The following is a 25,377-nucleotide window of genomic DNA, read 5'->3' as shown; positions in this document are numbered from 1 at the left end:
TTTCTTGGGACAGGTGCCAGTAATGGCAGTAAAGAGTCCAGAGTACACTGAAAGGGACAGATACACCCAATATATATGAATGTCGTACCAGGTAGTTGTAGTTCTATATTCAATGATGAGGTCATTTCAGTTACTTGATGTTGTTGTTGTGGTGGTCTTCATTCCTGAGACTGATTTGATGCAGCTCTCCATGCTACTCTATCCTGTGCAAGCTTCTTCATCTCCCAGTACCTACTGCAGCCTACATCCTCCTGAATCTGCTTAGTGTGTTCATCTCTTGGTCTCCCTCTACAATTTTTACCCTCCATGCTGCCCTCCAGTACTAAATTGGTGATCCCTTGAGGCCTCAGAATATGTCCTATCAACCAATCCCTTCTTCTATCCAAGTTGTGCCACAAACTCCTCTTCTCCCCAATTCTATTCAATACCTCCTCATTAGTTATGTGATCTACCGATCTAATCTTCAGCATTCTTCTGTAGCACCACATTTTGAAAGCTTCTATTCTCTTCTTGTCTAAACTATTTATCGTCCATGTTTCACTTCCATACATGGCTACACTCCATACAAATACTTTCAGAAACGACTTCCTAACACTTAAATCAATACTAGATGTTAACAAATTTTTCTTCTTCAGAAACGCTTTCCTTGCCATTGCCAGTCTACATTTTATATCCTCTCTACTTCGGCCATCATCAGTTATTTTGCTCCCCAAATAGCAAAACTACTTTAAGTGACTCATTTCCTAATCTAATTCCCTCAGCATCACCCGACTTAATTCGACTACATTCCTTTATCCTTGTTTTGCTTTTGTTGATGTTCATCTTATACCCTTCTTTCAAGACACTGTCCATTCCGTTCAACTGCTCTTCCAAGTCCTTTGCTGTTTCTGACAGAATTAAGTACTTGATATGGACCCTGATAATGTGTGAAGAATTTGTTTATCTTTACCTTCAGGGTGTAAGGGTTAGTTAACATTACCCACTATTCTAATCAGTACTCAGATAGCTTTGCATTCCATTGTCCCATCCATTCCTGAGATTTGAAGGGCTTTGTACTGACTTTCTGTACTTGGTTCCATATTTCCAATGAATTTCTTGTGAAATTTAGCACTGATTCATCATCATTCCATATTTTAGATCTGAGTCTTTCAATTGATGATAGCTTTTTTCTGGCCATATATTACCTCATATGGTGACAGAGTAATACTTTCATCAACTTTAGAATTACATGATGTGACAACAATAGTAACAGCATTCTCCAGTCCTCATGATGTCTCTTTACATAATGACTCAACATCTTCCCTATTGTCTGATGCACATGCTGTGTTCATCCATTCACCCACAGGTGTTACATGCTTGTCCTTAACTTACAAATATGCAATAGATAACACAGCTGCTTTATTAATTCCAAGGTAAAATTGGTATCCTGTTCCACAATTACCATTTCCAGAATATCAAACTTCAACAATCAAATATTTACCATGGCCTGAATCACTGGGGAGGCTGGCTGATTCGGGATCACTCCCATTCCCACATAATGTGAAAAATGATCTATTGTGGTCAGTATATAGTGATTCCACATCAGTGTTTCTGTAAAATGACCTAAGATGTCCACAACAATCACTTTGGATGTGTTATTGTTCTAGCTACAAGAACACACAGATACACTGATGAGTCAAAACATTATGATTACCTGCTTAATGGCTTGTTTGTCCATCCTTGTAATGAAATAAATTCTGATTCTGTGTATCAGTGATCTGATGGTTTGTTGGTAGGTTTGTGGAGGTATGTGCTGCTGTGGAGCTCTGTGTTCAACAAGGTTCAATGAACAATCTTCTCCAAAACACTTGTGCATGCACCAGTATTTTCTCTTTTGGCAGAGATGCCAGAGTCACCATCTATTCTATTTTATAGACAAGCCTCCGTTGTAAAGAGTTGTGGACATCCAACCATTTAGTGGCTAGTTGTAGTTTCGCTGTCGTCCTACTTCTTTCCATAGATATGACAGTAGCACATGAACATTCAACCAGCTTCACCATTTTTTAGATAATAATGATAATCTGCATAATGATAATCTGCCTTTTTGTAAAAGTCAATTATCTCAATGGATTTCTCCATATGCAGCCCATATCTCTGCTAGGGTGATCCCCTGTCCATGTCTGCTCTGCTTACATACTTTTGTTACCGTGTCACATGCCCGCAATGCCACCAGGTGGCATGCAATGTCATGATGGGTAGTGGCCATAATTTTTGGCTTATCACCATAATAACAAACACAACATTTTATTACTCCAAGTATATTAGTACAGAAAAAACATTTGCTATGGAGTGACTGCCCTACTAGTCCTATTCACGTTAGTTGAAGTACACATCAGACTTTATGTGAGGCTGGTTGGGCTCTGCTCTGTAAGCAATCAGACAGATGGTAGAGTGCACTATGGAGAGGTGCGCATGCATCCAAGAGTGGGGGTGGCATCTTGTGACTTCTGTGGTGTGCCATACAATTATATGAATGGACTGTGGATGTTGAATCTTACACAGGTCACTACACTTATTAGCCCCTGCTAATCTTCACAGCAGAATATAGTAACAGCATAATTCATCGTGCTGTGCACATGATACACAGTTCTTCATGAACTGTTCCACATCCTGTTTATGTGTATGCCATTCCATCTTCTTCTTTTTTTTTTTTCCTCTTCCTTGTGCATCATGGCTGGAATTGCAACACACAGTCTAAGTTTATTTTTCTTCCATAACACCCCATCGTGCATAGTGAACTGTGGCTTTGTTGCAAATAGCTTACAGTCCTCATCAGCAGCTTGTATCTTCTGTCTCTCCACAACAGTAGGATCCACTTTTCATAGAACACCAACTTTCCTCATGACACCATTTGCATTCCCTTTTTGCCAGCTTGATCAATTACCTCAAAATTGAATTCACTAAGCTTCAGTGCCCAATGTGTTAATCTAGTAGATGGATACTCAACCCTAACAGCCATTTTAATGAACTTTGATCCAGTGACACTTTAAATTTATTAGCACATTAAAGATATAGAAAGTGTATTAGCTGTGTGAGGTTCAGCATTTCTGTCTCTGGTAGAACAATTTCTCTCCGAATTATTTAACTGACATGAGGCATAGTCAACTGGATACTCCACCCTACCTACTTCTCGACTTAACACACAGTCAAGCACATGGTTATTAGCATCACAAGACAATATAATCTCCTTATAATTTGGAAAAATCAATGCCAAACCAGTTGTCACCAAGTCTCTGCATTTTCTGAATACTTCTTCACATTCTGATGTCCAATAGAATTCCACACCTGTCATCAATGAGTGAGTGATAGGTCATGCTACTCCTGCAAATTTTGGGATGGACTTTCTATAATAATAATTCACTAATGCCAAGAATGACTAACTCCTCCTCTGTACAAGACATCAGAAAATCCTGTATGGCCTTTACTAATCTAAGACTATCTGAACTCGATCATGACTAATCATGTACCTAAATATCATATTACTTGTAATTCAAAGTGACACTTTTCTATACTGATAGTTAAGTGTGCTATGTGTAGCCTTTTAAATATAGCCATTAATCGTAGCATGTGTTCCTCCATATCCTTTGCAAAAACAGTTATATTGCTCAAATATACCACACATTGCCTTGGTTTTAACCCCCACAAAACTTCCTCTAACAGACCCTGAAATGTGGCTGGCACATTCTTTAACCTGGACAGCATGCACTGATACTTGTAGGGCCCCAAAGGAACAAAAAGGCCATTTTGTCCAGGCCTTTAATGTGCTACTTCTAACTGATGATAGGCATGCAACAGATTGATGTAAGAAAATACTTGCCCTGCCCCAAATTATTCAATGTTTCCATTATATTTGGGATCGGATATGCACCCACAGTCATATGATTTTTAAGATATCTTTAGTCACAGCAAAACAGGTATGCTTTGGTTCCATCTGAACTCTTCTTTTGTGCAATCTCCACTGGCGCTGCCCAGAGAGTCATACTTTCCTCAGTAATGCTCTTCCATAATTGTTGGTTAATGAACTCCTCCATCACTCACTGTACATAATGAGGTACACAGTAAGGTTTACAGTATACAGCTGACTTTCTCCTAGTTAGGATTCTAAGTGCTGCACTTTTTTCCACAAAGCAGTTATAATAGTGGCTTGCTTATGCTTAGGATTCATATTTATCCTATCCAGATCATCCTCTTCCAAAATCTCCAAATTTGTGGTCAACAAGTCTTCAGACAGGTACATGTCTTTGGTCCCAAAATTATCTATTTCACCAGGCACTACCTGCTTAACCACTATCTGAGACATACATACAACATTCCTGTGCATCTAGGACTCAACAATACATAACTCGCTAACCAGCAAACCAGTTTCTTCATTCACTCTAAATGCCCATGGAAGTCTTTGTTATCTGCTTTCATTTGTGCCACCTGCTCTGGCAGAAACTGAACTGCCTCTGTAATGCTAATCTGATTTACTTTTGTAGACTGTGTCTACAAAAATATGAAAAAAATATAATAGGAGAAATGCTACAGAAGAAAAAAAAACTGAACTTTTAAACCAACTCTCCAATCTAATCATTCCCCTGTTTCCTGTTACTCAAATGGAAAGCAGCCAAAAAACAATTTGTTCTTATTCACAACACTGAGATGACACTACTGAATGCTGACCCATGATGATGTTCACTATCAGTGGTTCTTCTGACACTAGTGTTGGAGGTATGGACACCATTGTATGCCAGGTGACTCAGAATAGAGTGCAGGATGTTGGACACATACTGCCAGTTCCTCGGCAGTTGTGGAATCAGAGACTCTACATTAGCAGACACATTCTGTAGTTAGTGAGTTGCTTGTACAATGGATGTGACATTGGATCAAAAGTGTTCCTTGACTGCCAATAAGCAACAGCTGTCTCAGAAAAGCACACAGTGGCCTGCTCTGCTCATGGGAGAGCAAGAATACAAAGGCAGTTGTGTGTTACCTGAGAGAAGTGTCAGTGATAAGTGACATTGCAGGTGCAAGACAAATGGCAGGCACCTGGTAAACCACAGTAGAATAGCTGGCTGCTTCCATAGTCAGGCGTTTGGCATGCAGGCACATGGACCAAAGCCCAGGACCGCTTGAAGATATCCAGTAGTCACCCTGGTGGTGTTCCCTTTTGTGACTCCACCAAAGTCCCAGAAGTATCAGGTCTAACTGTATACGTCTCAGCATTATCAGCATTTGGAGACATGATACTGCTAGGGTCTGAGTGACAAGTATTAATAGTTACTCAGCCTGGCTTTGTTATGACAGGATGCCACTTTTGCTCACATTGTTGACCTAGGCCACTCAGTGTTGGGCTTTGACATGAGGTAATTTAGCTTGCCACTGTGATGGATTGGAGTCTTTCACCTTTCTGCTTCAGCAATATTCCAGCCCCGGCAGCACAATTTCATGTGAAGCTAGCCTGTCCACCTCACCATGGTTTGTGAAGTCTTCACAAGTGTGTTTCTGTAACACCTTTGATAAGCTGCATCCCTAGTTCATGTTCCAGAAAATGATGAACTTCCATTCCATATCATTTTTATGCTCTTTACCTGCAAGAATTAATCTTCAGTTTTAAAACATAACTTAATTCAGTATTTCAGAGAGCTAACAGGTTGTTCATTTCCCTGTACCTGAATACTTAAAACAACAATTTACAGTAGCTGGCCAAATGCAACTCTCTGTTGCCCAAGTACCACTGCTGAAAACACTTGAACAGTACTGTTCAAAAAGATACGTAAATTGTACAAGAAATTTCTAGAAGAGCTAAATAACCCAAACAGCTGATATCAGGCACTCGGCAAACCACAGGAGTGCATGTAGAACAGTTGGATACTTCCTCAAACAGTCAGGCCCATGGTGTACAGGCACACAGGCTCCAAAATCAGGACCCCTTGCAGATCCAGAAATCACCCTGGAGGTGGCCCCCACTTAAATCCAGCTCAAGCCCCAGAAGCATCAGGTCTAGAGTGGCCTGCAAATTCTAAGGAGTTCTGCACCAATTTTTCACACATTGAAGGTGGTTTTGAACACTCAAATATGATAAAAATGGGAAGGAATTTAGCAATCAGTCACAAATTGAAATTGTATTTTTCTTGCAGATCAAGATTTCAGCTATTGAATAGCTATCTTCTAAAAACTACATGAAAATATAAAAAATCAGAACTTAAAAGTTGTAAATAAAAACCACTGTGTACAATAGTAGTGACAAAGTTAGGTAACATACTTTTTAAGTCAAATCATATACTCATCGAGCATGTGACAACAAAGGTTATTAATGGCTTTAAGATATACATTGCCAGATTCTAACTGGGGCTGTTGTTCCCAGAGCAGTACAAGCAGCCACAGGACATGTCATATGGTTAGAGCAATGCCCTCTACATTACTAACATCAGCTCAAAGTTACCAGTACCAGTACAGTTTTTTTTATAAAATTGATATTAAAATTAGAGAACTAAAAACCAAGTAAACTTGCATTTGCCAGTTCAACAAGTGAAAACAAAATTTAATACTATGGTGGTTGTTGTTTGTCTTCTAATTTTTTGCTGTTACCTTGCTTGTCACCTGTTTTACATAAATTGCACCCAACCCATTTTAGTTAATGCAGTAATTAAAGTCACAACCTTGGGGAGTCTATATACCTCTGTTTAAATGGTATGTTACCTAACTTTATCACACCTGTTGTACAATGTGGTTTTAATTTACACCTTTTAAGTACTGATTCTTGTATATTTATTGTATTTTCTAATATTGAAGACAGCTATTCAGTAGCTGAAATGTAGATCTGCAATAAAAATACAGATTGGATTTGCAGTTGATTGTTGAATACCTTTTCCCTTTTTGCAGTATACTACAGTTGCTGTGCACAACTGTTCCACTGGAATCACACATGACTCACATCTATGAGATTTGAGTCAAGGGGAACACTACAGAGAGTAAAAATTAGCCTTGAAATCAGCCCTCTCATGTACGTATTTTTAGTAATTTCTCTCAGTTATTCTGATAGGTTTGAGAGTGGCCACATTGCTCATGCAATGTAAATGTCTTTCAGACAATGTATTTATCTAAAAACAAAGATGATGAGACTTACCAAACAAAAGCGCTGGCAGGTCGATAGACACACAAACAAACACAAACATACACACAAAATCCGAGCTTTCGCAACCCCTGGTTGCTTCGTCAGGAAAGAGGGAAGGAGAGGGAAAGATGAAAGGATGTGGGTTTTAAGGGAGAGGGTAAGGAGTCATTCCAATCCCGGGAGCAGAAAGACTTACCTTAGGGGGAAAAAAGGACAGGTAACACACACACACACACACACACACACACACACACACACACACACACACACACACACACACACACACATATCCATCCGCACACACTCAGACACAAGCAGATGAAGCAACCAGGGGTTGCGAAAGCTCTGATTTTGTGTGTGTGTTTGTGTTTGTTTGTGTGTCTATCGACCTGCCAGCACTTTTGTTAGGTAAGTCTCATCATCTTTGTTTTTAGATATATTTTTCCCACGTGAAATGTTTCCCTCTATTATAGACAATGTATTTATTTAGAGGTATACACTTTGTTTGTTATGTTGCAACTAAATAAAAGGGTATTGTGCGTAAAATGGTGTATATAATCACTTCATTATACTTACAGAAATATTGGTAAGTTTCAGCCTATGCCTAGTTAAAAATGATCATGAGATAGGCAAGAAAAAAAGCAGGAGGTAGGGAGAGGGGGAGGGGGAGGGGGGGGAGGGAGAGAAAGAGAGCTAGGATGGGCAAAGCTTATCAGTATAAAAGGGATAGGACAGGGGTGATGAAGATAGATGGGGTGGGGGAGCATTTAGTTTTTACAAAAAGTAATTTGTCCACTTGTTATGGTTTAGACTTCTGCCACAAAGATACACACACTTTTTGAATTCGGGTGTATACTTCTTAGACTTGCTGAAAATACTGTTCTTGCTTTTATCATTCCAGTTCAGTGAATAAACCTACTTGTCCTTTTTCATGTCTTCAGTACCTGATATTTTTGTTCCTATAGGCTCTGCAGACTTCATAGGTGTAAATGAATACACATCATCACTGGGGAGGTCCAATGAATCTGCAGGGGATGCTGGAGCCAGCATGGACCTCAACCCACAGTGGCCAACTGCTGCAGCCAAATGGCTTCAGGTTTGAATGCATTACATGAACTATGTCCTCCTACTACTATACCTCTTCTGCTGCTGAAATTATAAGAAACACTAGTGCAGTTGCAGTATACAGAATGTGAGAAAAGAAAATTCAGGATCTCTTAGATGCCAATACAATAAGTTTGTCTTTAGGAAATGTAAAGGCACCAGAGCAGCTATTCTGACATTGCACTTTGAGGCAACAATAAATAAAAACCAAGACACTATCATAGGATTTGTTGACCTAGATAAAGTTTTTGACAAATTAAAGCGATGAAAGATGTCTGGAATTTGTGGAAAAACAGTTATAAGCTGCAGGGAAAAGTATAATATATATACAAGGACTAACGGGCTAACAATAAGAATGGAAGATCAAGTCAGAAGTGCTCAAATTAAAAAGGGTATAAGACAAGGGTATAGATTTTCTCCTCTTCTATTCAACCTGTACAGAAAAGAAGCAATTGTGGAAATAAGAGAGAGATACAGGAGAGCGATTAAGATTCAGGGTGAAGGGATATCAATGACAAGATTTACTGGTCATGTTGCCATCCTCAGTAACAGTGAAGAATGTTTATATGACCTGTTGAATGGAATGAAGAGTCTACTGACTACAAAATGTGGAATGAAGGTAAACCGAACAAAGACAAAAGTGTCGAGTAGTAGTGGAAATGAGATTAGTGATAAATTTCACATCAGAAATGGGACCATGAAAGAAATATGCTACCTTGGACACAAAACAAGGCATGATGATGTAAGCAGGGCACAACAAGCAGACTTGTGCAGCAAAAGAAAGCATTCCTCACTACAAGACTGCTATGGACGTGAAAGATAAACATTAATTTCGAAGAGAAATTTCTGAGAATGTCCATCTTTAGTATAGCATTGCAAGGAAGTGAATCATGTACTGTGGGAGAACTGGAAAAAACAACAGAATCAAAGTATCTGAGATATATAGTACATAAAGATTTTGATGATTGAACTGATAAAATGTGAGGAAATTCTCTTCAGAACCAAAGAGAAAAGGAATGATTGGAAAACACTAACTAGAAGAATGGAAAAGATTATATAACATCACAGAATAATGTCCATGATACTAGAAGGAGCTGTGGAGGGCAAAACTTGAATGGGAGGGAAGAGATAGGAAATTGTGACAGACCATGTCTAACCTGTCAGATTATTGATTAAAAACTTTACTGTACACTGTGATAATTGAATCTGTTAGTTTAGTGCCATGCCTGCTCCTCATTTTAGTTGTCAAGATGACAAACATAACAAGAATCTTTTTTCCATACTTTCTCTTCTATCATTTTCTTCTTTCCTTTTTCAAATCAGTTTTTTTTTCCTGCTGACATCAAACTCACATTGTTAAGCTGAAGCTTTTGTGAGTAGTATATTTTTAGGATGGATTAATCATCTTTTTTCCTTTTTGTCAGTGATCAGCTACTCACTCCTTCAAGATCCATTATTTTAGGCTTTTCTTGATTTTTGTGTTCATCACAAAATTTTAAAGGAGGTTTGGTTGGTCCATTTGGTGGAGGGGATCAAACAGCGAGGTCATCGGCCCCACTGGATTAGGGAAGGATGGGAAAGGAAGTCAGCTGTGTCCTTTCAAAGGAACCATCCCGGCATTCACCTGAAGTGGTTTAGGGAAATCATAGAAAACCTAAATTAGGATGACTGGACATGGGTTCGAACTGCCATCCTCCTGAATGTGAGTCCAGTGTGCTAACCACTGTGCCATCTCGCTTAGTTTAAAGGATGGTAGTGTACATACATGTGGATTTTTTTGAATCTTTCAGAGCAAGAATGGAAGAGAGTGGACGCCATTTCACTGACCTTGTTTTATTGAATTTTGAATGATGTTCATATCAGTCTTTTAGCATGATATTTAATAACAGTATTCTTGAGTTTTCCAAATCTTAAAAATCATTATTATTACTCAATATAAAAGTTCAACATCGTAAAGAAATTCTCAGATAAGGATTAATTTTGACATATGTGTACATAATAAAAACAAATAATCTTTCCCTATTTTGTGACAATACATATGATAAAGCTAATGGTGACTCCACTAATCATTGTGTTTATGCCAAGCTTATGTTACCATTGGTCAAAAACATTAATCATTTATTATATAATTTGTGCACAAAATTAAATGCGTGTGTTTCTGAGGCAAAATTCTTGTTGTGCTGAATTTTTTTGTTTTGACTGAACTTAAATTTATTAGTTATATTATGAACAATTCCTTAATGACCGAATGATTTATGAATTGTGACAAAGTTCTTTTTAACATAAGCTTCAAGTCTGTGCAATCAAAAAGTGTGGTGGACTTGATCCAAAATGCTTACAGTATCCCCTGGGGAACTTGATGGCAGACTTCAAGCACCTTGTGCAAGAGCACTTTCCTCACTTGCTGGGAGATGAGAAAGTGGGAATAATGTAACACCTCCAAAGAGATTTAGCTAGGACTGCAATGTGAAAATTCCACATCACTCCCCAAAAATGGCAAAACTGATTACTAACTTACACAGGAACTTTAAAAATAGAGTTCAGTATTTCTGATTTTGCTTTTCCACCCTCAGTTTCAGTTCCTATCTCACCTATGAGTGTCTGGAAACTAACTTTGGTACTACTGACAGCCTTTACAAATGACCAGTACATTTCTCCGGGTTTTCTGAAAGATATTTTGACAATATCCTGCTACTCTAGTCTTCGAAGGCTTGATGGATTGGCCTCTTCACAGCCAAATGCCTTTCATTCAGCATAAATACCTGCAGTCCTACATTTTGTTGTACATCTATTATGCAGTAGTAGTCTCTGTATACCATGGAGAGTCCTTGTCATCAATAACTGTGGTAATAGGTACATATCTAACAACTGCATGGCCAACTATTCTTTTAGACTTGAGTCAGTGTTGTTCTACATGCTCCGCTCCAGAGCTTAATGTTTCTATGGCAACAAAATTCGTCAAGGGGCACATTAGCAATATGTAAAATCTCCAGCTGTTGCAAATGGTCTTCCTCACCATGTTTCTTAATGAAATATGACACAGTTGTCTCTTTTTCTAGTTTGCTCAACACATAAATCCATCTACTCATGTTAGTTTCCTTTTGTACTTTGATAATCATTGTAGCTACTGCTGTATCATGGTCACTGATACTAGTTTCAGTGTGGGCATCCTCAACAAGGACAGGTCAGTTAGTTACCATTAGATCCAATATATTTCCATTATGAGTGAGTTTCTGAAGTATCTGTTCTGGTAGACTAGCAGACTGTATGGGAAGCAAATGTTTTAAAGCAGATTCTTCATTCAGTGTTTGATGTAACTAAGTTTTTCTTGCGATCTATGGCTGAGTCTGGGCTGAAAGATATTTTGACAATATCCTGCTACTCTAGTCTTCGAAGGCTTGATGGATTGGCCTCTTCACAGCCAAATGCCTTTCATTCAGCATAAATACCTGCAGTCCTACATTTTGTTGTACATCTATTATGCAGTAGTAGTCTCTGTATACCATGGAGAGTCCTTGTCATCAATAACTGTGGTAATAGGTACATATCTAACAACTGCATGGCCAACTATTCTTTTAGACTTGAGTCAGTGTTGTTCTACATGCTCCGCTCCAGAGCTTAATGTTTCTATGGCAACAAAATTCGTCAAGGGGCACATTAGCAATATGTAAAATCTCCAGCTGTTGCAAATGGTCTTCCTCACCATGTTTCTTAATGAAATATGACACAGTTGTCTCTTTTTCTAGTTTGCTCAACACATAAATCCATCTACTCATGTTAGTTTCCTTTTGTACTTTGATAATCATTGTAGCTACTGCTGTATCATGGTCACTGATACTAGTTTCAGTGTGGGCATCCTCAACAAGGACAGGTCAGTTAGTTACCATTAGATCCAATATATTTCCATTATGAGTGAGTTTCTGAAGTATCTGTTCTGGTAGACTAGCAGACTGTATGGGAAGCAAATGTTTTAAAGCAGATTCTTCATTCAGTGTTTGATGTAACTAAGTTTTTCTTGCGATCTATGGCTGAGTCTGGGCTGAAAGATATTTTGACAATATCCTGCTACTCTAGTCTTCGAAGGCTTGATGGATTGGCCTCTTCACAGCCAAATGCCTTTCATTCAGCATAAATACCTGCAGTCCTACATTTTGTTGTACATCTATTATGCAGTAGTAGTCTCTGTATACCATGGAGAGTCCTTGTCATCAATAACTGTGGTAATAGGTACATATCTAACAACTGCATGGCCAACTATTCTTTTAGACTTGAGTCAGTGTTGTTCTACATGCTCCGCTCCAGAGCTTAATGTTTCTATGGCAACAAAATTCGTCAAGGGGCACATTAGCAATATGTAAAATCTCCAGCTGTTGCAAATGGTCTTCCTCACCATGTTTCTTAATGAAATATGACACAGTTGTCTCTTTTTCTAGTTTGCTCAACACATAAATCCATCTACTCATGTTAGTTTCCTTTTGTACTTTGATAATCATTGTAGCTACTGCTGTATCATGGTCACTGATACTAGTTTCAGTGTGGGCATCCTCAACAAGGACAGGTCAGTTAGTTACCATTAGATCCAATATATTTCCATTATGAGTGAGTTTCTGAAGTATCTGTTCTGGTAGACTAGCAGACTGTATGGGAAGCAAATGTTTTAAAGCAGATTCTTCATTCAGTGTTTGATGTAACTAAGTTTTTCTTGCGATCTATGGCTGAGTCTGGGCTGAAAGATATTTTGACAATATCCTGCTACTCTAGTCTTCGAAGGCTTGATGGATTGGCCTCTTCACAGCCAAATGCCTTTCATTCAGCATAAATACCTGCAGTCCTACATTTTGTTGTACATCTATTATGCAGTAGTAGTCTCTGTATACCATGGAGAGTCCTTGTCATCAATAACTGTGGTAATAGGTACATATCTAACAACTGCATGGCCAACTATTCTTTTAGACTTGAGTCAGTGTTGTTCTACATGCTCCGCTCCAGAGCTTAATGTTTCTATGGCAACAAAATTCGTCAAGGGGCACATTAGCAATATGTAAAATCTCCAGCTGTTGCAAATGGTCTTCCTCACCATGTTTCTTAATGAAATATGACACAGTTGTCTCTTTTTCTAGTTTGCTCAACACATAAATCCATCTACTCATGTTAGTTTCCTTTTGTACTTTGATAATCATTGTAGCTACTGCTGTATCATGGTCACTGATACTAGTTTCAGTGTGGGCATCCTCAACAAGGACAGGTCAGTTAGTTACCATTAGATCCAATATATTTCCATTATGAGTGAGTTTCTGAAGTATCTGTTCTGGTAGACTAGCAGACTGTATGGGAAGCAAATGTTTTAAAGCAGATTCTTCATTCAGTGTTTGATGTAACTAAGTTTTTCTTGCGATCTATGGCTGAGTCTGGGCTGAAAGATATTTTGACAATATCCTGCTACTCTAGTCTTCGAAGGCTTGATGGATTGGCCTCTTCACAGCCAAATGCCTTTCATTCAGCATAAATACCTGCAGTCCTACATTTTGTTGTACATCTATTATGCAGTAGTAGTCTCTGTATACCATGGAGAGTCCTTGTCATCAATAACTGTGGTAATAGGTACATATCTAACAACTGCATGGCCAACTATTCTTTTAGACTTGAGTCAGTGTTGTTCTACATGCTCCGCTCCAGAGCTTAATGTTTCTATGGCAACAAAATTCGTCAAGGGGCACATTAGCAATATGTAAAATCTCCAGCTGTTGCAAATGGTCTTCCTCACCATGTTTCTTAATGAAATATGACACAGTTGTCTCTTTTTCTAGTTTGCTCAACACATAAATCCATCTACTCATGTTAGTTTCCTTTTGTACTTTGATAATCATTGTAGCTACTGCTGTATCATGGTCACTGATACTAGTTTCAGTGTGGGCATCCTCAACAAGGACAGGTCAGTTAGTTACCATTAGATCCAATATATTTCCATTATGAGTGAGTTTCTGAAGTATCTGTTCTGGTAGACTAGCAGACTGTATGGGAAGCAAATGTTTTAAAGCAGATTCTTCATTCAGTGTTTGATGTAACTAAGTTTTTCTTGCGATCTATGGCTGAGTCTGGGCTGAAAGATATTTTGACAATATCCTGCTACTCTAGTCTTCGAAGGCTTGATGGATTGGCCTCTTCACAGCCAAATGCCTTTCATTCAGCATAAATACCTGCAGTCCTACATTTTGTTGTACATCTATTATGCAGTAGTAGTCTCTGTATACCATGGAGAGTCCTTGTCATCAATAACTGTGGTAATAGGTACATATCTAACAACTGCATGGCCAACTATTCTTTTAGACTTGAGTCAGTGTTGTTCTACATGCTCCGCTCCAGAGCTTAATGTTTCTATGGCAACAAAATTCGTCAAGGGGCACATTAGCAATATGTAAAATCTCCAGCTGTTGCAAATGGTCTTCCTCACCATGTTTCTTAATGAAATATGACACAGTTGTCTCTTTTTCTAGTTTGCTCAACACATAAATCCATCTACTCATGTTAGTTTCCTTTTGTACTTTGATAATCATTGTAGCTACTGCTGTATCATGGTCACTGATACTAGTTTCAGTGTGGGCATCCTCAACAAGGACAGGTCAGTTAGTTACCATTAGATCCAATATATTTCCATTATGAGTGAGTTTCTGAAGTATCTGTTCTGGTAGACTAGCAGACTGTATGGGAAGCAAATGTTTTAAAGCAGATTCTTCATTCAGTGTTTGATGTAACTAAGTTTTTCTTGCGATCTATGGCTGAGTCTGGGCTGAAAGATATTTTGACAATATCCTGCTACTCTAGTCTTCGAAGGCTTGATGGATTGGCCTCTTCACAGCCAAATGCCTTTCATTCAGCATAAATACCTGCAGTCCTACATTTTGTTGTACATCTATTATGCAGTAGTAGTCTCTGTATACCATGGAGAGTCCTTGTCATCAATAACTGTGGTAATAGGTACATATCTAACAACTGCATGGCCAACTATTCTTTTAGACTTGAGTCAGTGTTGTTCTACATGCTCCGCTCCAGAGCTTAATGTTTCTATGGCAACAAAATTCGTCAAGGGGCACATTAGCAATATGTAAAATCTCCAGCTGTTGCAAATGGTCTTCCTCACCATGTTTCTTAATGAAATATGACACAGTTGTCTCTTTTTCTAGTTTGCTCAACACATAAATCCATCTACTCATGTTAGTTTCCTTTTGTACTTTGATAATCATTGTAGCTACTGCTGTATCATGGTCACTGATACTAGTTTCAGTGTGGGCATCCTCAACAAGGACAGGTCAGTTAGTTACCATTAGATCCAATATATTTCCATTATGAGTGAGTTTCTGAAGTATCTGTTCTGGTAGACTAGCAGACTGTATGGGAAGCAAATGTTTTAAAGCAGATTCTTCATTCAGTGTTTGATGTAACTAAGTTTTTCTTGCGATCTATGGCTGAGTCTGGGCTGGCTTGGCACCAGATGTCAACACCAACCCACTCTCTGTTCATGAGCTGTTTGGTAAACACTACTCTCACGGTTGACACTGCTGATGATGTGACACTTTACAACTAGTGTCAGTGGCATCGCCCACCTCTCAGAAGGTTGTAGAGTGTCACATGAGAGCTGTGAAGTTGACTAGGAAGCACAGTCAAGCAGAGATCTCACCATCTCTTGGCAGCCAACTCTTATTCCAGTCAGATGCACCTTCCTGATCCTCTTGGGTTCCATGTACACACATCAAAAAAAAGTTTTGCATCACCTTGGTTCCAAGCATTCTGGAACCTGTACAGAAAACTGGAACACAGAGCAACATAAACATCATTTCCACCTTTTTTATTCCTCATGAAAACCACACATTGCATGTTGTACCACCGTACAGCAAGGCCTTCAGAGGTGGTTCAGATTGCTGCACACACTGGACCTCTAATACCCAGTAGCACGTCCTCTTGCATTGACACATGCCTGTATCAGTCATAGCATACTATCCACAAGTTCATCGAGGCACTGTAGGTCCAGATTGTCCCACTCCTCAATGGTGATTCAGCATAGATCCATCGGAGTGGTTGGTGGGTCAGGACATCCATAAACAGCCCTTTTCAATGTATCCCAGGCATGTTCAAGAGGGTTCATGTCTGGATAACATGCTGGCCACTCTAGTCAAGTGATGTCATTATCCTGAAGGAAGTAATTCACAAGATGTGCATGATTGGAGCGCGAATTGTCATCCATGAAGACGAATGCCCCATCAATATGTTGCCGATATGGTTGCACTATTGGTTGGAGGATGGCTTTCATGTATCATACAGCCGTTACGATGCCTTCCATGACCACCAGTGGCATATGTTGGCCCCACATAATGCCACCCCAAAACAGCAGGGAACGTCCACCTTGCTACACTCACTGGACAGTGTGTCTAAGGTGTTCAGCCTGACCGGTTGCCTCAAAACATGTCTCTGATGATTGTCTGGTTGAAGGCATATATGACACTCATCGGTGAAGATAACGTGATGCCAACCCTGAGCAGTCCATTCGGCATGTTGTTGGGGCCATCTGTACCCTGCTGCATGGTGTCGTGGTTGCAAAGATGGACCTCGCCATGGATGTTGGGAGTGAAGTTGCGCATAATGCAGCCTATTGCACACAGTTTGAGTTGTAACACGACATCCTGTTGTTGCATGAAAGTAATCATTCAACATGTTGACATTGCTGTCAGGGTTCCTCTGAGCCCTAATCCATAGGTAGTGGTCATCTGCTGCAGTAGTAGGCCTTGGGCAGCCTGAGTGAGGCATGTCATCGACAGTTCCTGTCTCTCTGTATCTCCTCCATGTCTGAACAACATTGCTTTGGTTCACTCCGAGGCCTGGACACTTCCCTTGTTGAGAGCCCTTCCTGGCACAAAGTAACAATGCAGAAGCAATTGAACTGTGGTATTGAACGTCTAGGCATGGTTAAACTTCAGTCAACACAAGCCTGGTGGAATGTCTGGAACTGATGAGCTGTCAGACTCCCTCCGTCTAATAGGCACTGCTCAAGCATGGCTGTTTACATCTTTGGGCAGGTTTAGTGACAACTCAACAGTCAATGGGACTGTGTCTGTGATACAATATCCATAGTCAATGTCTATCTTCAGTGGTTCTAGGAACCGGGCTGATGCAAAACTTTTTTTGATGTGTGTACATTCAGTCTGTCAGTGGCCTCCCCAGGCTCTGATGTATCCCTTATTTTTAGCAATAAAGATGACACACCAGTCAGTTTTCAACTTGCAACCTGGCATTGGTTATTCAGTCACCCACTCCACTGGATGCCCACTAAATCCTGACCACCTTCACAGTTCAGCTTGGCCATATTTGGTCTAGTTAGTTTTCAGAAAAGGCATTAGTAATGTTTCACAGGATGTCTTGTCACACTCACCAAATGCAAAATTGTAATCTTCCCAACTGAGTGTTGGGTGACAGTATGATTCATAAACTTGTGTATTAGCAAAATGAGATTCTCTCTAAAGTTTTCAGTTACTTTTGGAGGTGATTCTGGAGAATGCAATTATCAGTTTATGCCACCCTAATACTAAGTCTTGTCCAAATTCTCATGCTTTGTCAGGGTTTAACCTATCTCCACTGAGCCCTGTAATTAGGAACATCCAACCTAATGCCATTTTCATCCCTCCCACAGTGGTATTCTGAATCCCATCAAACCTAAGCAATTGCTTTGTCCATTCCTACTCGACCCGTACTCCCAGCCCATTGCCTCATGGCTTGTATCTGCAATAGATCTAGCTGCAATACCTCTCCCATACATGCTCTACCATGACCTAATCCAATCCAGCCACACACATCTGTCCCATCAAAGGCAGGGCTACCTGTGAAAACAGTCTTGTGATGTCCAAACTAAGCTCCAACCACTGTGCTGCTTTCTATGTAGGCATGGCAGGCTGTCCATATGATGGCCACAGCTGGACCACCCAGTTGCTGAACATGCTGCCAACACATTGCCTTCACTTCCATCTGCTTCCCAGCCTATATCATCTGGACCCTTAATACAAACACCAGCTTTCGTGAATTGTGCAAGTGGGATACTGCAAATTGAGAGGAAAACCACTGATATTCTTGATGTCACCTTCTATAAAGACAAGGCCTGGTTCCATCTTTCTGGTTATGTTAACACACAATTAAAGTCAACAAAGGATCCTTGTGCTGTGACTGCAATGCCATTTCATCATTGGAAAATTGTAGCCTTGGTAGCAACATCCAGACGACATAATGTTGGACCTTTATTTTTTGAAGAAACCATAAACAGTAAACTTTACTGTTTAAAGATGCACAGTTTCATTGGCCAGCTAAAGGAAGACAAAATCAACTACTCATGTTTCAGCAACATCTCACTACAAGCTCTACCCCTCTGCCCCCACCTGATCTCTCTCTCTCTCTCTCTCTCTCTCTCTCTCTCTCTCTCTCTCTCTCTCTCTATTTTATTGGGTGGTGGTGGGGGGGGGGGGGGGTGGGGCATTTCTAAGGTGGTACCAAAGTTAGTATCAGACACTCATAGATGAGATAGGAAGTGAAACTGAGGGTAGAAAAGCAAAAGCAGAAATATTTAACTCCATTTTCAAATATTTCTTTACAATGGATAATGCAAGAATATTACTCAGTTATAATTCTTGCTTCACTAAAGACTGCTGAAATGGTGATATGGATATTAATGTCAGTGGTGTTGGGAAACAGCTCAAATTGCTAAAACTGATCAAAGTTCCAAGGTCCAACAGCGGCCCTATCAGAGTCTATACCAAATTTGGGATTGAATTAACCCATCTTTCAACTAGAATGTTTCTTAGTTCTCTTGAACAAATCATCTTACCAGTAGCTGGAAGAAAGACCACTCCCATCCATAGGAAGGGCACCAGAAGTTATGCACAAAACTAAAATCCAATATCCTCGACATACATTTGTTACAGAACCTTGGACCATATTCTGAGCTCAGACATAATGGGATAACTGAAACAGAATTACTTTCTCCAAGCCAATAAGAAAAGATTCTGAAAATACTGATTATGTGAAACCGAGCTTTCACTTTTCTCTTATTGCACCCTAAAAGTTATGGATCAAATAGACGGCCTTAAGCCCACCCTCCATTTTGGGTGAGCACTTGCATGCAAGCACAAGGTGCATGTGTGTGTGTGGCGGGGGAGGGGGGTGGGGGGGGGGGGGGGTGAGTGTGAAGCCAGGAAAGAATTAAAGTATTCTCACGATTCATGTTTGTAAGCTGCTCAAAAGGATGGTGAACCAACCACTCTGGTTCCTTGAATATAAGTGATATCTATTTCAATATCAATGCAGATGATAGCCGTAGAGTTACCACCCTTTTCTTGAAAGGTTTCTTTTAATTTTCCTACAGGTAACATCTATCTTTCTCCTAGTTATGCATATTGTTGCCATTGTGCATTAAATACTTTCTCTCTACTTTGCACATATTGTTGTTGTGGTCTTTAGTCCAAAGACTGGTTTGCTGCAGCTCTCCATGCTTCTATATCTTGTGCAAGCCTCTTCATCTCTGAGTAACTGCTGCAATTTACATCTTTCTGAATCTCTTTACTGTATTCATCTCTTCATCTCCGTCCACAGTTTTCACCACTCACACTTCCCTCCAATACTAAACTGGTGATCCCTTGATGTCTCAGAATGTGTCTTATCAACTGATCCTACTTTTGGTTAAGTTTTGCTACAAATTCTTTATCTTCCCAATTCTATCAGTACCTCCTCCTTAGGTAAGTGATCAACCCATCTGATCTTCAGCATTCTTCTGTAACACCATATTTTGAATGCTTCTATTCTCTTTTCATATAAACTGTTTATCATCTGTATTTCACTTCCATAAATGGCTATCCTCCACACAAATATTTTCAGAAAAGACTTCCTAACACTTAACTCTATATTCAGTGTTAACAGATTTCTCTTCTTCAGAAATGCTTTTCTTGCAATTGCCAGTCTACATTTTATATCCTCTCTACTTCGGTCATCATGAGTTATTTTGCTGTCCACATAGCAAAACTCATCTACTAGTTTAAGTGTCTCATTTCCTAATCTTATTCCCTTAGCATCACCTGATTTAATTTGATTACATTCTATTATCCTCATTTTCCTTTTATTGGTGTAATGACAGTACTGGACACAACGCGCTGTAAAAATTCACTGAAAATTATGAAAATATTTATATAGTTGGTGTTGGTGCTGTTTGCTGATTTTTTATTAAAAAAGTTAGTTTGCATTGCATAATTAGCTCGAGCCCCCAAGTGCTATGGCATACTGGGGGTCTTGCCTCGGGAAATTTTCTAAATTTTAGATGAAAAATAGTGAGTTTTAAAGATTTTTTTAAGCATTTTAGTGTCATATGATAAACATTGGAACCCAAAAAACTAGACTCTCGATGACTCCTCGGCTCTCGATGACTCCTCGGCTCTCGATGACTCCTCGGCTCTCGATGACTCCTCGGCTCTCGATGACTCCTCGGCTCTCGATGACTCCTCGGCTCTCGATGACTCCTCGGCTCTCGATGACTCCTCGGCTCTCGATGACTCCTCGGCTCTCGATGACTCCTCGGCTCTCGATGACTCCTCGGCTCTCGATGACTCCTCGGCTCTCGATGACTCCTCGGCTCTCGATGACTCCTCGGCTCTCGATGACTCCTCGGCTCTCGATGACTCCTCGGCTCTCGATGACTCCTCGGCTCTCGATGACTCCTCGGCTCTCGATGACTCCTCGGCTCTCGATGACTCCTCGGCTCTCGATGACTCCTCGGCTCTCGATGACTCCTCGGCTCTCGATGACTCCTCGGCTCTCGATGACTCCTCGGCTCTCGATGACTCCTCGGCTCTCGATGACTCCTCGGCTCTCGATGACTCCTCGGCTCTCGATGACTCCTCGGCTCTCGATGACTCCTCGGCTCTCGATGACTCCTCGGCTCTCGATGACTCCTCGGCTCTCGATGACTCCTCGGCTCTCGATGACTCCTCGGCTCTCGATGACTCCTCGGCTCTCGATGACTCCTCGGCTCTCGATGACTCCTCGGCTCTCGATGACTCCTCGGCTCTCGATGACTCCTCGGCTCTCGATGACTCCTCGGCTCTCGATGACTCCTCGGCTCTCGATGACTCCTCGGCTCTCAGGGAAACTCAACAAGCCACACACATTTTTTGGCTTTGAAAAAAGAAACAAAATGTAAACACGCATGGTATTTTCGTAAAAAGCTAATTTACAGTAATAATCATGCTTATAGACTATTACAGAGCAGTGAATATATAGCTCTGAAAAGACTGAAATTATATTTAAATAAACCTTAAGCTATCATTAAAAGAATAAAACATAAAATATTGCTGTCGCACAGTAATAGTACTTTGATTAATAAGTGAAATAGCTGATTTAAGCTTACTTTGAATAAGGCTCATGGTTCATCTCAAAGTTAATGCTTTAATACAGTTAATAAAGTTAATACAGTATACCTAATACTTTCAGTCAAAAAGTATGCAAATAGCGGATTTTAATTTGGCCTTACACCCTAAAAATATTTTAGAATTTGAAAATAACTAATACAGTACTATAGTAATCTAGTAATACAGTACTAAACTAGTACTAATATTTCGAAACTGAAAATTTAACATTATGTATGTATTTAATTCTCTATTTTATAAAGATTTTTAATATTGCTCAGATTTTTAATATTGCTCTAAATGCCATTATTAGGGCTAGAGTGTCTTTAGAAAGGTGCAAATCTTGACCGTCTGACTGGGTTACTGAATATGAAGTCGTTGGTGACTGGTCGGATATCCAATTCATCCAAAACATCTCGATGGGCATGAAGAACAGCCAAGTTGTTCAATTGCTTCTGTCCCATTGTTGATCAGAGATATGACTTCAAACGTAGAAGGGCGCTAAATGACCATTCTGCTGTTGCTGTTGTGATCGAAACTACTTGGAGAAGCCTAATGCACTTCACTACTTCACATAACATTTCTCTAACTGCAGGCGCTTGTGTAATGTACTTTCTTACATCACACACGTTTTGTAAGACCAGTAGTTTTTTATTAGTGATATCGGCTAACATATTAAAGTGTAAGCACAGTCTCTCAATGCCTAGGTCATTTTTGAAAAACTCAGTTGATTTTTCCAAATTTGTTTCACCTCTGTGTACTAAAAGCAAGCACTCTTGTTCAACTACAATGACCTGTGTGAATCCAGTTGAAGCAAACCGCTCAGTAATGCAAGATTTCACCATTTCACAAACTTCAATGTAAATATCTTTGTAGTAGTCCTTTGGGGTTTTGAAAGTGTACGATGAGCTGGCTTCATTGTTTTCATACTTCTTTGGTATACTTCGATTCTGAGGAAGCAAAGGATCGTCAACTTGTGAAGGTTTTTCTTTTAAACACAATTCCCAAAACTGCTCAAAACTATCACACCTTCCATTCAATATACAAATCAAGCCCTCATATACTTTTTCCATATCAGCAACACTTAGATGAGGGCAGTGAATTTTTTCATTGACATCCTCTACTGGATTCATTGCATGGCAATAAAGATGTAAAAAGAAATGCCTTGAATTGTAACACTGACTCAAGGTAGCCAGCACATTTGTAACCTGCCTCTGTTTTGTCCTCTGCAGAAAATGTTTCAAAAAACTCTAGAAGTTCTTCACAGTTTTTCAATGTTCTCAAGATATTAGAGGCTCGTATAGTCCATAGAGTCGGGCAAAGAGGTCGTAGACCAGCTTGGTCATTGGTGCTCTCAGTGTATGCTTCTGAAAAATTCCATCCTTTTGTTGGATTCCCTTACAGTGTTTATTAAATTCTTCGCTAAAGCCATAATATCCCTCATATATGAAAGATGGCGGAGACTGTCTACCACTGCCAAGTCTAAACTGTGAGCAGTGCAGTGCACATAATGTGCTTTGTGTTGTATATCCAAAACTAACTTTAGTCCATTGAACTTACCTCTCATAGTCGAGGCACTGTCCTCTTAAGTTATCCATTGACAAATAAAGATGAGCAAAAATGTGTTTTAAAATACTAAACAGAGTTTGTGATTCAGTGTTGGGGGTCTCGTATAAGCCAATAAAGTCTTTGTTGATGATTAAGGAATCATCGACAGTACGAATAGAAAATGACACTTGTTCATGAATCGAAGAATCACTTGTTTCATCAACCATAATAGAAAAATGTTCAGGATTCTTGATTGAAGCCAATACCTTTCTCAACACAGACTTTCCTAGTAGATCAATGATCCACGTTTTGAATATCGTGGGACATCCAAATATATCCCGAACACCCTAACCAATCTTTAAACACAGGTATGTCATTCTGTTGGAATTCAACAATTGAAAAAAATGTGAGTTTACATCTTTGTGCCCTCTAATTGCTAGTCCTTTTTGGCATAGAAATTGCACAGTAGTAAAAACTGTCTCAAGAGGTAAATGGCCTTTCTTCATATCACTATCTGACTGTTCATTGAATTGGGAGGCCACACTTTGATTAGTGATAGAATTTAATTTCAGAACACCTTCTTTATGCGTAAACGTATTTTCATGAAGATGGAATTTTTCCAGAGCCTTCTTCCAGTTAGAAAAGCCAAAGGAAGTAAATGCATCTTCTTTTTTTTGAAGAAAATTGTAATAGATTTTGAGCATCTGTCTCTTTGCAGGTTTTGCAGAAAACTTTTTCAGTAGATGCTTCATATTCTAGCCATGTATATTTGATCAATCAAGACTTCTGAAATGATCTTCCCTTACCAGATTGTCCAGGTTTCAGCTGTGAATGGTTCTCGCCTGAAGACAATGAAGCAATTGATGATACAATAATTGTTGGAGGTTGACTTGCAGTATCATCAACTTCCAAGTGCGCGTTTTTGGTAACAAATGTATCCATTGCAAACTTAATTCACAGTACACAAAGTGACTAAAGTCAATGAATAAAATATAATAATATAAAATAATCCACCAGACACTAAAGTCAGAACACTAAGCACATCTGCAGCATGCACTGAACGAAACTATCCACACTGAATGACTGTAACAGCAGGGTGGGCTTTATATTCTTGAAGCGTCAAGGCGACATGAGGCGGAGGGTTCCAGGCACTTCTGCTCCATTCCTTTTGATGTCGCCACGGCAGCAGCGCTGACCCATCTGCGTCAGACTTTACCCAAAGGTTCCCGCACCGGGACAAAATCTAAGTTTGCCCACCTCATTTTAACACTATCACGATTCACAACACTCATTTTCAGTTAACCTGCTTACTACCATAATAATTATTTGTTTTAACTTATTGTTAAATGTATTTTAAAAGGTAACTATTGTCAAACAAGGAAAATAAAAAATTGCAACGTACTTTTGTGATTTTAAAAAGCATCATATAACTAATAATTTTCTTAAATTATTGGGGGGCTCCACTCCCCCCACCCCCCAAATGAATTTTTGAGGGGGGGCTTGGGCCCCCTCAGGCCCCATGGAGTTGGAGCCTGTACATTGGCTTCAATTTTCTGACCTGAGCTCACTCTCAGAATTACACAGCTTTTCTGGAAATATCTGTTTAGAAATTAGAACACTGCTCTTCGGTCAGCAGGGGATGTGTTAATGTAATAAGTTTTCTTTTTACAAACTTACATCACTTTTCACACAGAATATGCCTCCCAAATTAGCAATAGCACAGAGAATATTCAAAATCAGCTGAACGAAACACCCTGAAGCCATATTAATTAATTATTACCACATCATTCACAGTAAGATTCTAGAACTACTCTACTATCTATGTTTTTCTTCCTTTGAGCTAGAAGGCCTTCATGGCTGTGTCCAGGAAGAAGCAAAGGGGACCAGCTTCCCCTCCCCTCCCCCCCCCCCCCCCCCCCCAACCCCTCTCCCTTGAAAATATAATCTTCACCATTCAACCCCATATCCTCCCTCTACCAGGTAGACAGATGAAAAAGTGCAGCATAAATTTTTGTGCCAAGAGCCATTTGCCTTGAAATCTCATGGCTATTTTTTTCTTTCACTGTGAACTAAAATGTGCTCCTACTCCCCCCACCCCCTACAATGCTCAGACCATGGGTACACTCTTGAGACAATTAATAATAGCTTATACTTGGGAAATAA

At 39.7% G+C, this 25,377-nt stretch overlaps 1 protein-coding gene across 1 annotated transcript in view; it reads left to right on the top strand.

Annotated features, from left to right (window-relative positions):
• The window catches only part of LOC124622928 (myrosinase 1-like), a 197,487-nt gene that overhangs the window by 105,689 nt on the left and 66,421 nt on the right, over positions 1-25,377 (top strand). The window contains exon 8 of the mRNA XM_047148718.1: positions 8,077-8,231. Within this exon, the coding sequence (XP_047004674.1) occupies positions 8,077-8,231 (155 nt within the window). The remainder of the gene's footprint in view (positions 1-8,076; positions 8,232-25,377) is intronic.

This window comes from Schistocerca americana, chromosome 7 (genome assembly GCF_021461395.2).
Source record: "Schistocerca americana isolate TAMUIC-IGC-003095 chromosome 7, iqSchAmer2.1, whole genome shotgun sequence".
Lineage (NCBI taxonomy): Eukaryota > Metazoa > Arthropoda > Insecta > Orthoptera > Acrididae > Schistocerca > Schistocerca americana.
The sequence above is the reverse complement of the archived record's forward strand: the minus strand, read 5'-3'. Positions and strand labels throughout refer to the sequence as shown.